Raw genomic sequence first — 14,536 nt, 5'->3', positions numbered from 1 at the left:
AATTCCTTTGAACTAATGTGTAAAATAATAGCTGGAATTAGTTGAAGAACATAAGAATTTTGGTAACAACATCTTCTCAATGTCACAACTGTTTAGAAAATAGTACTTTGCAGTCACTGATTCATTGTGACACGTAGATCAAGTTACGGGTGCTGTTACATAGTTAGTTTCAGTCACTAGTGCTATGGCTGGCTAGATCTAGTCACTCATCTGTCTAATGAATGGTGGCGTGACAATGTGAGCAAGCCACTAGTATTGTCACATGCTGCAGATGGTTGCTAGTAGTGTGACATTGAAGGTTGGCCACTGGTATTGTGACAAGGTAGACCAAGTCACAAGTGGTATAAGTGATACTGTGGGTATTCACAGGTACCATGTCACTCATATTTATTCACCTGTGCCATATTACTCTGGTCATTTATAATATAGCAAATACACACACACACACACACACACATATAAATATATCACTGTATAACTATCAACCAGACTATAGGATTTTGTTGTACAACACTGGTCACAATGTACTTCCTCACGTACCTTACATACATACACACACGTATATGTGTGTGTGGCATATGTATTATTGCATAAACGTGATATATTACAGTAGCATATTGAAGGGAATTACATAGGTTTAAACATAGAATAATCTAAGAGGAAATCTGAAATATTACAGCTCTGGCCGTACTTGGGCACAGCAAGTGTGAGGTTTGCGGTCAGAAGAAAAATACTTTACTGTAGTTACAATTCTTTTATTAGTATTGCTAGGAACACCAAGGAATCTCTCTAAATTCATGAAAGAAAAAAAAAACTCAACCATTATATATCACCAGTAAAATCATGGTGCCACAGTATTTAGAATATTATGCTAAATCTGTAGAATTTAGGCAAATGTGCAATAGATGAGTTATGGAAAAAAGAAAACTCACTGAATGTACACATAATTAGTGGTAATTAACATGTTAATTACAGATGGGGATTACGGACATGGCATAAACTGTATCCAGGCTTGCTAACTGGACAGGAAATGGCGAGTCCTCGTGTTTATAGGCGACGAATCGACTCAGGGAGAGTCCACAACGTGTAACCCAAACACTTCGTCATATAGTAGCTTTTTCTGGCCTTTTAAGAGAATTCCATAAGTTGCATCTAAAATAGCTTCGGCAAAATCGGGATCAGTTTCATCGAGAACAGATTCTGCGGCAGCTACCATTCCAACAATCCTCTTTAACACATGGGAGTACAATTTACTGTCGAGTATGAAAGGTACCACATCACTAGCCTGCAAAAACAGAACAAAATTGCGATATTAATATAATGGTGGAAGCACTCCGTAGGTTACGACGACGAGGGTTCCGGTTGATCCGAATCAATGGAACAGCCTGCTCTTGAAATTAACGTGTAAGTGGCTGAGCACTCCACAGGCACGTGTACCCTTAACGTAGTTCTCGGGGATATTCAGCGTGACACAGAGAGTGACAAGGCCGGCCCTTTGAAATACAGGTACAACAGAAACAGGAAGTAAGAGTGAGAGAAAGTTGTGGTGAAAGAGTACAGCAGGGATCACCACCATCCCCTGCCGGAGCCTCGTGGAGCTTTAGGTGTTTTCGCTCAATAAACACTCACAACGCCCGGTCTGGGAATCGAAACCGCGATCCTATGACCGCGAGTCCGCTGCCCTAACCACTGGGCCATTGCGCCTCCACGCATTAATATAATATAGTGATGATAAACGGATACACCTTCACCTGTCTTGGTTCTGTGCGTGAGTTGAATCTAGGAACAACAGCAACGGCAAATAATCATTTTAGACTTTTATTGAAGAACTAACTTCAGGCTAAAAATAATAGGATAAGGGAGGTAACTGGAGTAATGTAGTCCAGAGTTACCTAACTTTACTGAATACTAAGCGCAAATTCCACCCAGGTATAACTTTACTTTTCATATTTCAGGTGTCAATAAAATAACTATAACAATCAAACACAAGCATGAATTAAATAGACAATATCTCTCAGAGACAACAGGTTACACCGATTATATGTTAGCAGCAAAGTGGCATAGATTATGAGATTTTCTTTTTTTAGATTAATTAGTGACGAAGTAATTGAGGCTATTCGTTTTTACCCCTTCATATTAATTAATATTGAAGTTGATATCAGAAGGATTCATAAATTTTCGATGGGGCGTGATACATTTCTTTTTCTTTTTTTGCGAGGTGGTGTTGGGGAATAGCGAATCTCGAAGCGCATAAAGCTATACATATAAGCATGTAAATACTGAGCTGAAACCTTTTTTCGATAGAAAACGCCGTTCCCAAAAAGAATTAATATTTAAGTGACAGAGGCTGTAAATGTTACAGATTTATTAGCAGCAATGAGACAATGGATTTAGAGAGGTTTTTTTTCAACTTAATTAGTGGCGACGAGAAAGAAATACTTGTTTTATATTACATTCAGTATGACAATTACCTAGACCAGGGGTGGGGAAAGTTCTTAGTGTGGTGGGAAAAAATTTCCTGAGAAAAAGGTCCGCGGGCAGATCACAGGTTCTAACTCATATCTGTGTAAATCTTGTATTAATAAAGATAAGTTTAACATTAAATTAACGCGTAATATCTTCATTAACGCTGCCACTGAATTTAGGACGTTTATATTACTTATGACGTATTCCATTTTTTTTTCAGCTGAAGTGTAGTTGGGTCTCAAGGGGTGGGGGAGAGGTAGAAACCTAGCAATATCTGTTTTATAGTGAAAACAAAATTTTAATTCAAATGACATTTTCAAGTCGTTGTGGAAACATGAACTATGTCGCAAATAGGTATACGAATATTGTATAAATTTTGATTGAAAAATTTACTACATTTTGTACACATGAGTATATCAGCCTGCGGGCACAATAAAACAAGCTTGCAGGTGCAAATCGCCCGCGGGTAGGGGTTTCTCTACCCCTGACCTAGACCAACACATAAACAGCTATACAGTCGATCCGAAAGAAGATAAAGCTGAAATATGGTGTAGAGGACTCTCTCTTTCTCTCTCTGTTATATATACATGAATACGGACGTAGTAGATAACAGCTAGCCTTCGGTAGCTTGGACCCTGTTGTGTCCTCTACTCTGATTGATTGGTATTGGCGCAATTTGTCTCTTGCTCTATTATGCGCCAATGCGCAACCCAACCAATCGCAGCCTTCTGTTAAGGTCCCGTGACACAGTCTTTTCTAAATCTCTGTTTGCGCCGACAGCTTGCTATAAAACTTCAGCGATTCATAGAGTCAAAGTCTTTGGTTCTAGACCTTCTAAGGTCTAACCACTGACCACAGAGCACACAGCCAGTTCCAGCGACAGCATAACACCAGCAGCCACATGGAGAAACATCAACACTTCGTCCAGCAGTACCAGGACCTCCATCTCCGTCGCCAACAACATCTCTCTACGTACACAGTAACACCAGCAACTCGCCAGGTTCCATCCCCTCACTGTTTGTGAATTACTTCACCATGGTTAACAGCAAATACAACCTGCGAGATTTTCCTGTATCAAGTGACCGGCAGTGGCATAGTAGCCACAACTTCTTACACGACATGTGTCTCAACTTCTTGTTACAGCACTTCAACTATTGTGTACCTTACTACGAACTGGTATTTATCTTCCTTGTGTCTGAACATTCTTCTAATGTCCTGTTACAGACTCTTTCAATGCTCTGTATTTTATGCACACACATACACATTATGTATACATGACGGCCTGTCTATTATTGTTATTATTATATATGTACTTTTGACGCACACACATTAACACACAAATAAAATCTTCTCTTAACATTCTACCGGTTGTGTTGTTTTTCTTTTCTTTCAGGCACTCATACTCATTCATACTTTTTGTATTTAATTGTAATCGACCGTGTGGTGTATTAAAGGAGCCATTCATCATCACTTCTCCTTCCGCACGATTCATCTACAATGGTAATTTCATAATTTAGTTTATTTATGATTTAAGTATAGTTTCATACTTATTACATTGTGCTTTCACGATACTGTATTTACATATACAGAATCACACATCTCCACTCCTTACAAAATATACTTGTAAAATAGGCGTGTGTCTTATACCCCGGTAAAATGGCAATTTGCAGCCAAGAAGCAGTGTCTCCAGACATTTTCAGGTAAAGTGATGGTAGCTAGTTTTTTTCTTGTCCCTTTTTCACTGCCTCCCACATCAAGAGATTGTTTTTTTTCTTTTGCACGTTTCAGTAATTTGACAGCGGCCATACTGGAGCACCGCCTTGAAACGTTTTAGTCGAAGAGATCGACCCCAGGACTTACTCTTTGTAAGCCTAGTACTTATTCTATCAGTCTCCTTTGCTGAATTGTTAAGTTATGGGTATATAAACACACCAAAACCAGTTATGAAGCAGTGATTGGGGATAGGGGGACGACAAATACACACACATATATATACGGAGGGCTTCTTTCAGTTTCCGTCTACCATATCCACTCAAGGCTTTAGTATTAGACACCTGTCCAAGGTTCCACTGAGACCGGGAACTATGTGGTTAGGAAGTAAGCTTCTTACCACACAACCACGCCTATGGTCTCACTTGGCTTGCGGGGGTCTTCTCACGCACTGGATATTTCCAAAGTCTCAGTCACTAGTCATTGCCTCGGTGAGGCCTAATGTTCGAAGGTCGTACTTCACCACCTCATCCCAGGTTTTCCTGGGTCTACCGCTTCCACAGGTTCCCTCAACTGCTAGGGTGTGGCACTTTTTCACACAGCTATCCCCATCCATTCTCACCACATGACAATACCTGCGCAGTCATCTCTCTCATATATTACATGGAAAAATGCGAGCATGAAAAGTAATATTCCTAAGATTATAAACCTGGAAAAGTACAGGACATGTTATTACCTGGAAAAGTATAGGAGAAGCTATTACTTCTAGTAAAGTATAGAATAAGAAACTTTTTACTTAAAATATTGCAGCAAAGAATTCCAGTTCTTCTAATTTATTACTCTTTACAGTTCTCAACTTTTAAATTTATTGTACAAAACTGTTCAGCTAATTTGTAAGTTTGTCTAATTAGTCACTTTTTTCTATATTTAAGGTAGTAAATTAGCCAAATTCTCCTTAAATAAGTATAGTGTTATCTGTAAACTATAACAGAATAAGTTTTAATATTCAAATTTTAATTTTAGCTGCAATATTGTAAGTAAAAGGTTTCTTATTCTTTACTTTACTTTACTTGAAGTAATAGCTTGTCCTATACTTTTCCAGGTGTAATAACTTGTCCTGTACTTTTCCAGGTTTATAATCTGAAGAATATTATTTTCCAAGCTTGCATTTTTCCATGTAATCCATGATTTTTCCAGGCATTGCTGTTATAAGATAATTAATAACGTGTCAACTAATAATTTAAAATGTTAACTTATAAAATATTGAAAGATAATATTTCAATTTTCTTCATCATCATCATCGTTTAACGTCCGTTTTCTGTGCTAGCATGGGTTGGACGATTTGACTGAGGACTGGTAAACCAGATGGCTGCACCGGCTCCAATCTGATCTGGCAGTGTTTCTACAGCTGGAAGCCCTTCCTAACGCCAACCACTCCGCGAGTGTAGTGGGTGCCTTGTGATTGAATTATCTGATATTACCCATCCACACCAAATTAATGGCAGGAAATTTTACCATCTTGTTGGTTGCACCATGGTTCCCCAAAAGTTACAAACAACAAGACCCCAAAACCATCAGTTACCAGGCTTAAGTAACCTAGATAGACTTTGAGTTGGTGATAACAGCACTGACTGCTGTTAATCTAGATCTAGCAATAATTATTCAATACAACAGTAATTATAAAAGTATATCAGATATACACAAGTTAAAATTACCTACATCCCATTAATATAAATTTGATTTATGAAAAATCCCTTTTAATTAATTTTGAAATTTAAAAAGTAAATTTAGAATATAAGCACTTTTAACCAATGAGAACTGAATTAGTGGTGAAGCTTGGAAGCTGCTGCAATTGACAAAATGGTGGATTTAAGAATATATTCAACCACTACGGTGGTTGAATTATATATATTATATATTTATTATATGTAGAAAAATACAAACTGGGACAAGAACGTAAAACATTTAGAAGACGATACAAAAAACATGGACGGGACATTCGAAGCCTTCAATCTTCAGTCAAGAACCGGATCATCCTAGCAATTTCGGCTGATTAATCTTGAATACACACACACACACAAACAATATTTAACAAACACATCTTTAAAAGACAGTCTGACCATCTGCCAAGCAAATGGGAAGCAGTAATTGAAGTAGATGGTGAATATGCTCCGGAATAATCATTTAAAGATGTTTTTGTTACATGTTGTTATTGTTTTTGTTGAATAAAATTTGTTGAAAAAAAGCCGCAATAATTATGCACCAACTCAATACATAATTATGTCAAGGGATCAGACGAGCCTCTCCATGAGCTGAAAATAGACACCAAATGGTGCTAAAAAAACCCACCTTAAATGTCCAATAGCACAGGTTGTAAGCTGGCAAATGAAAAATAATAAATCAAATTTTTGGTCAATTGTGTATCAGAACCAATTTCAACCAGAATGTAATAAATACTTACTGCTATCGTCAGCACAAATATTCCAAAATATATAATTGCAACTGTTTTTATATTATATATTTTGGAATATTTGTGCTGACGATAGCAGTAAGTATTTATTACATTCTGGTTGAAATTGGTTCCGATACACAATTGACCAAAAATTTGATTTATTATTTTTCATTTGGCCACTTATAACCTGTGCTATTGGACATTTAAGGTGGGTTTTTTTTTTTTGCACCATTTGTCGTCTATTTTCAGTGCGAAGAGAGGCTCGTCTGATTCTTTGATATAATTATGTATATAATTATTAATATAGTATATATATATAAGTTCAGCAAAATTTAGATTCAGATGAATATGGTACTTAAGTTAAAGGCACCAAAATTTTGTATTGTATTATCCATATAAACCAAATGGGGGTGATTATAATCTAAATAAGCAACAAGGATATCCAAGGTAGAGCAGTACAATTGTTTCATGCTACTTCATTTTATTAAACACTGTAAGTATGACATCAGTTTTAAAGTGTCGAGCAATATTCAGCCACATATAGAATTTTCCAATTAAACGGGCAATGCACATTCTTATCCCTATTTCATTTGCAAACATTATAAAGAGGGTAGATATATAGACAGAGAGGTTAATTTCATTCTTAAGAACATGATAGTAGTATGTTCATTCACTTTGTTATTTAGATCTATCAGTGGGGAGGGGGTATTTTATTCTTGGTTGAATGGAGACAAACAAGAATTTTTTCTAATTGTAGATAAAGGAAGAGGTAGTACAAATGTCAAAGCCATAAACCCATCCTCATTTTGAGGAATTCAGTTTAGATATATTTGAATGCATTATAGAAAAAAGCTAGTAGGCTGAAGTTAGTGGGGTAGGGGGAATAGAGACTATTAATGCTCTAGAGGTTTTCAATGTCCCTTACCATTTAACAGCCAAATTCTATATTAAGAATTTTAAGTAAATATCCTTTAGATAATTTTCTAAAGGATTTCAATAAATATTAGTATCTTATATAGGGATAGAAAATATAGAAATCATTTCATTGTCCGTTTAATTGGAAAATTCTATATGTGGCTGAAGATTGCTCGACATTTTAAAACTGATGTAATACTTACAGTGTTTAATAAAATGAAGTAGCATGAAACAATTGGATATCCTTGCTGCTTATTTTGATTATATATATCATCATCATCATCATCATCATCGTTTAACGTCCGCTTTCCATGCTAGCATGGGTTGGACGGTTCAACTGGGGTCTGGCAAGCCCGAAGGCTGCACCAGGCCAGTCAGATCTGGCAGTGTTTCTACAGCTGGATGCCCTTCCTAACGCCAACCACTCCGAGAGTGTAGTGGGTGATTTTATGTGCCACCGACACAGGTGCCAGACGAGGCTGGCAGACGGCCACGCTCGGATGGTGTTTTTTATGTGCCACCGACACAGGTGCCAGATGAGGCTGGCTGACGGCCACGCTCGGATGGTGTTTTCTTATGTGTCACCGACACAGGTGCCAGACGGGGCTGGCGGACGGCCACGCTCGGATGGTGTTTGTTACGTGCCCTCAGCACGGAGGCCAGTCGTTGCGGTACTGGCTACGATCACGTTCGGATGGTTTTCTTATGTGCCACCGGCACTGGTACCACAAGGATACAAATCCCATTGATGTTCATCTATTTTGATTTGGTTCGATTTGATTCGATTCGATTCTCACTTGCCTCAACAGGTCTTCACAAGTGTCACAAGAAGGAAGGTATGCACAGGTGGACTGACTACGTCCCAGGTAGGGGCCACGGATTATGGCTTCACTAGTCTTGCCGGGTCTTCTCACGCACAGCATACTTCCATAGGTCTCGGTCTCTAGTCATTTCCATGGTGAGACCTAACGTCCGAAGCTCGTGCTTCACCACTTCGTCCCAGGTTTTCCTGGGTCTACCTCTTCCACGGGTTCCCTCAACTGCTAGGGATTGGCACTTTCTCACACACCTATCTTCATCCATTCTCGCCACATGACCATACCAGCGCAATCGTCTCTCTTGCACACAACAACTGATGCTTCTTAGGTACAACATTTCTCTCAAGGTACTAACGCTCTGTCGAGTAAGTACACTGACATTACACATCCATCGGAGCATACTGGCTTCGTTCCTCACAAGCTTACGCATGTCCTCAGCAGTCACGGCCCATGTTTCACTGCCATGTAGCATAGCTGTTCGTACACATGCATCATACAGTCTGCCTTTTACTCTGAGCGAGAGGCCTTTAGTCACCAGCAGAGGTAAGAGCTCCCTAAACTTTGCCCAGGCTATTCTTATTCTAGCAGTTACACTTTCAGCGCACCCGCCCCCACTACTGACTTGGTCACCTAGATAGTGGAAGCTATCAACTACTTCTAGTTTTTTCCCCCGGAAAGTGACGGAAGTTGTTTTCTGCAGATTTTCGGAGGTCAATGCTCCAGAGCATCTGCCACATACAAAAACTATCTTCCCAGTTAGCCTACCTTTGACATTGCTGCACCTCTTATGTGTCCATAGCTTACACTGGGTACATCTTATAGAGTTTCTACCTACACCTTTTCTACAGATCGAGCAGGGCCATCTTCCTGAGGATATTTGTGGATTTTCTAACTTTCTACTTATTAGTACTTTGGTTTTAGCTAGGTTGACTCTAAGGCCCCTCGATTCTAAACCCTCCTTCCACACCTGGAACTTCTCCTCCAGTTCTGATAGTGACTCAGCGATTAGAGCGAGTCGTCAGCATAGAGGAGCTCCCAGGGGCAACCTGTCTTGAATTCCTCCACAATTGCCTGGAGGACTATGATAAATAGGAGGGGGCTGAGTACTGAACCCTGGTGGACCCCAACCTCTACCTTGAATTCTTCTGTGTACATGCTGCCAACTCTAACCTTACTTACGGCATCTCTGTACATGGCTTGCACAGCCCTCACCAGCCATTCATCTATCCCTAGTTTCCTCATTGACCACCAGATGAGGGAACGGGGGACCCTATCAAAGGCTTTCTCCATGTCAACGAAAGCCAGGTACAGGGGCTTATCTTTGGCTAGGTATTTCTCCTGCAGCTGCCTTACCAGGAATATAGCATCAGTGGTGCTTTTCCCTGGGACAAACCCAAACTGCATCTCATCTAAACTAACTCTCTCTCTAATTAGTTGGGCTATGACCCTCTCCGTAACCTTCATTACCTGATCCAACAGCTTGATACCTCTGTAATTATTTGTATCCAGGGCATCATCTTTACCTTTGTAGCAGTTGACTAGTATGCTGCTACACCAGTCATTGGGTATGACTCCTTCGTGTATCACCTGGTTGACTATACGGGTGACTAGGTTATAGCCGACACTGCCAGATATTTTGAGCATCTCTGCAGTAATTCCTGATGGGCCTGGGGCTTTCCCTGTCTTCATGCTTCTAATTGCCTTAGCTACCACGGAACTATCAACTCGGATAGCTGGTCCCTCTGTTGGGTCAACATTCGGCAGACTCTCTTTATCCCATTCATTTTCTTTATTCAGCAACCTTTCATAGTGGCATCTCCAAACCTCTCTCTTTGCATCCTCATTTAGCGCAAGTGAACCATCATCCATGCGAACACACTTCTCTCCTACCACATCACGATTCTCTCTCACACACTGTCTTGCAACACGAAATACCTCAAGTCTTTCATCCTCACGGCTCAGAACATTGGCAAATTTTTTCTTATCCGCTTCCCCTCTGGCTAAATAAACCTGTCTCCTAGCTTCCCTTTTGGCTGTCTGATACAATTCCCTGCTACCACCGTTCTTCCAGTCCTTCCAAGCCTGTCTCTTTTGTCTAATAGCCCTGTCAACCACAGTGTTCCACCACCATGTTACTCTGGGTCGAGATGGTACTTTGCTCCATCCACAGATCTGGTCAGTGGCTGTCAGCAGATTGTCCCGTAGGAATCTCCAGTTGTCTTCCACATTAAGTGAAGCTATATCCCCTTCTATTTCGTCAGAGGCTTCGAGTAGTATGTCTCTAAATCTCTGTCCATTTGCAGGAATTTAAGCTTCCAGACCCTTCTCCTCCAAGCTGGTCTTCTTCTGGGCAACCATTTAGCTCTGATCCTGAAGTCGCTAACTACTAATCTATGTTGGGGAGTACATTCTTCGCCTGGGAAGGTTTTGGCATTTATATATACGTTTAAATATTTGTTGTGCAAGATTTTTTATGTGAAGTCGTGTGTTGAAACAGATATTGTTATATTTCGGAATGGTCATATTGCCAGTTTAGCCAATAAAAACACACGCACTATATATTTGGTGTTATTTTGCTTCAGTGATATTTATTTTTTACATTAATCTTAATCTTATTTCGGCCAAAGTTCTTTCGTCACACTCCTGTGACCGCATCAGTGGTCCTTATTTTCTTCTCACTTACTTGTGTCTCTCCTTACTAACCGTCAGCCATTTTGTATTTCTATTGTATGTCTTCATTTGCGCATGCTTATATCTCTATGTGCGTCTATGTTTATTTAGTGTGTGTGTGTGGGGGGGGGGGATGCCTGTAATATTTGTATCTTCTGGTTATATACATTCTTGTAATTTGTATTTTGTTTTTGTTGTTGTTGCTTTTGTTCTAATTTTGTTCATGTGTTTACATCCACCCATTATTATCATTACATATGCTTGTATGTATGTATAACAACAATATTAGTAATAATAATAATAAATCTAATCGAAAAAAAATAAATTTAAAAAAAAATTATATATATATATATATATATATATATATATATATACATATATATATATATACATATATACACACATATATACACATATACATATATACACATATAATATATATAGTTATTCATTTCTATTTCTTTAATTATCTGTGTATTTTTATGTTTGCAGGATCCACTATCGTCATATGTTGTGGTGTGTGCTATTGCTCCATTCTAGTTTTCTATTCAGGCTAGGTTTATTTTCTATTATATGTGTAGCTTCTGTAATTTGTCTAATTGTTGCATCTGTTCTATGTGTGGACAATATCTTAATCTCTATGTTATTGATTGATCCCCCGTGTTCTTGTTCGGCGTGTTGGTACAGAATCGATGAGCTTTTACCTTCCTTGAGTTGTCTCCAATGTTCATTCACCCGCTCTCCAATGCTCCTTGCTGTTTCCCCTACGTATGTTACTGTCTTGTTACTGCATCGTCCCTATACATCTTATACTATAGACCACATTTCTGGCTTTACAGTTTGTTTGTGGGCTAAATCTACATACAGTGCAATAGTTATCCGTACAGAGAGTTCTACTAAAGGATAGGTTCTACCAATTATAGATCTGATAGGGTTGCCTGGCTTTTCAACAACCTTTTCTTAGTTTAAGTTTATCTAGGGTCCTTCTAAAGCGGTACGCCAGTTCACCTCCAGGGGTGGTGTCAACGAACATGACACTCTGGTATTTATGGCTATCATACCAAGAGTTGGCCTTCCCCATTTTCTTTTTTGTCCTTTCTATAGTGTTCCATGACTTGTTCCTATAGAGTGGGCAAATTCCATTCCTATCATTACATAATATATTATCAAATTTCTTCATGGCTCCTTTGTATACTCTGAAATGTGGTCTATAGTATAAGATGTATAGAGGGACGATGCAGTAACAAGACAGTAACATACGTAGGGGAAACAGCAAGGAGCATTGGAGAGCGGGTGAATGAACATTGGAGACAACTCAAGGAAGGTAAAAGCTCATCGATTCTGTACCAACACGCCGAACAAGAACACGGGGGATCAATCAATAACATAGAGATTAAGATATTGTCCACACATAGAACAGATGCAACAATTAGACAAATTACAGAAGCTACACATATAATAGAAAATAAACCTAGCCTGAATAGAAAACTAGAATGGAGCAATAGCACACACCACAACATATGACGATAGTGGATCCTGCAAACATAATAAATACACAGATAATTAAAGAAATAGAAATGAATAACTATATATATGTATATGTGTATATATGTATATGTGTATATGTGTGTATATATGTATAATATATATATATATATATATATATATATTTTTTTTCTTTTTTAAATTTATTTTTTTCGATTAGATTATTATTATTACTAATATTGTTGTTATACATACATACAAGCATATGTAATGATAATAATGGGTGGATGTAAACACATGAACAAAATTAGAACAAAAGCAACAACAACAAAAACAAAATACAAATTACAAGAATGTATATAACCAGAAGATACAAATATTACAGGCATCCCCCCCACACACACACTAAATAAACATAGACGCACATAGAGATATAAGCATGCGCAAATGAAGACATACAATAGAAATACAAAATGGCTGACGGTTAGTAAGGAGAGACACAAATAAGAAAGAAGAAAACAAAGGACCACTGATGCGGTCACAGGAGTGTGACGAAAGAACTTTGGCCGAAATAAGATTAAGATTAATGTAAAAAATAAATATCACTGAAGCAAAATAACACCAAATATATAGTGCGTGTGTTTTTATTGGTTAAACTGGCAATATGACCATTCCGAAATATAACAATATATATATATATATATATCATCATCATCATCATCATTTAGCGTCCGTTTTCCATGCTAGCATGGGTTGGACGGTTTAACTGGGGTCTGTGAAGCCGGAAGGCTTCATCAGGCCCATATATATATATATATATATATATATATAGGGTGCAATGGGTAAACTGTCAGCATTTTATACTTTTAATTTCGTGCATTGCTTGTTTTGGATTTTGTGATCTACACAGAATAGTGACAGTTGGGCACCATCTGTGAGAAAAACAGCACCATGACGTAATTTACTCTGCCAGAAATTTGGAAATGACATGCTGTACCGCTTGGCATTGGCACTGGTAGATCCAATACAAACAGATGTTGAGCACACAGAACAATAGTTGGCTTGCTGTGTCCTGAAAACATGTACTGAGAGTGATAAAAATCAAACATCCAGTCAACATCATGGTGTTTGGAATGATCACTAGTGATGATGATGTTATGCCTGCATTCATCTTCCCACACAGCCTCACACTCAACACGGAAGCCTACATCAAGTGCCTTGAGGCAGTAGTACTGCCCTGGGTCAAGAGGGTGGCTGCTGGAAGACCCTATGTCTGGTAACAGAACTCTGCACCATGCCATACAAGCAGAAGAAACTAGTCATGGCTGTCAGAAAATTTCTGTGACCACATCACCCCTAACATCTGGCCACTTAACTTGCCAGACTGTAACCCCCTTGATTATTATGAGTTAGGTGCACCTTGATGCAATTCTCTCTGCCAGAAATTTTGAAACAACATGCTGTACTGCTTGGCATTTGCACTGGAAGCTGCTATACGAACATTTCAGAGTGTTTGGGTGTCAATCTGAGAACAGTGAAGAGGATTTGGAAAGTGCTGGATGAGTCTAATGGTGATTACGAAGGCATGGCAGCTCGGAAAACTAACTTTGATCATTCTGATAAGAAACGAACTCCTGAATTGTTTGGTGAGATCCAAGCCATGATTGACAACGATCCCTCCAAGTCAATCAGGTCCCTTGCCAGGGGTATGGGAGTGTCTGAGTTTCTTATCAGGCAGGTCGTGCATGAAGATATTCAGTATTCTTCATACAAGATGACAAAGGGGCCAATTTTTATCCCAAGCCATTAAGGACAAGAGGAAAGATCATGCTGCAAAGCTTTTGAACAACGGGTCCATCATATCTAACATTCTCATCTTGTCCAAGACACCTACAATTGTCACCTGACTGTAGAGGTTGTGTTGTCAAGCTGTTTATTTTTTAGGTTTTCAGAGGAGGGTACAACTTTTCTATACATTATTGTCAAAAATGCACATTTGGACTCACCAAATTTCATTCCA

The 14,536-nt window shown here is 38.8% G+C and overlaps 1 protein-coding gene across 1 annotated transcript in view; it reads right to left on the bottom strand.

Moving 5' to 3' along the window:
- Nucleotides 1–790: 790 nt before the first annotated feature.
- The window catches only part of LOC118766466 (homeotic protein ocelliless-like), a 48,054-nt gene continuing 34,308 nt past the window's right edge, over nt 791–14,536 (bottom strand). The window contains exon 2 of the mRNA XM_036509824.1: nt 791–1,285. Coding sequence (XP_036365717.1) covers nt 1,067–1,285 — 219 coding nt within the window. The 3' untranslated portion in view covers nt 791–1,066. The remainder of the gene's footprint in view (nt 1,286–14,536) is intronic.

The sequence above is a fragment of the Octopus sinensis genome, linkage group LG16, assembly GCF_006345805.1.
Source record: "Octopus sinensis linkage group LG16, ASM634580v1, whole genome shotgun sequence".
NCBI lineage: Eukaryota > Metazoa > Mollusca > Cephalopoda > Octopoda > Octopodidae > Octopus > Octopus sinensis.
The sequence above is the reverse complement of the archived record's forward strand: the minus strand, read 5'-3'. Positions and strand labels throughout refer to the sequence as shown.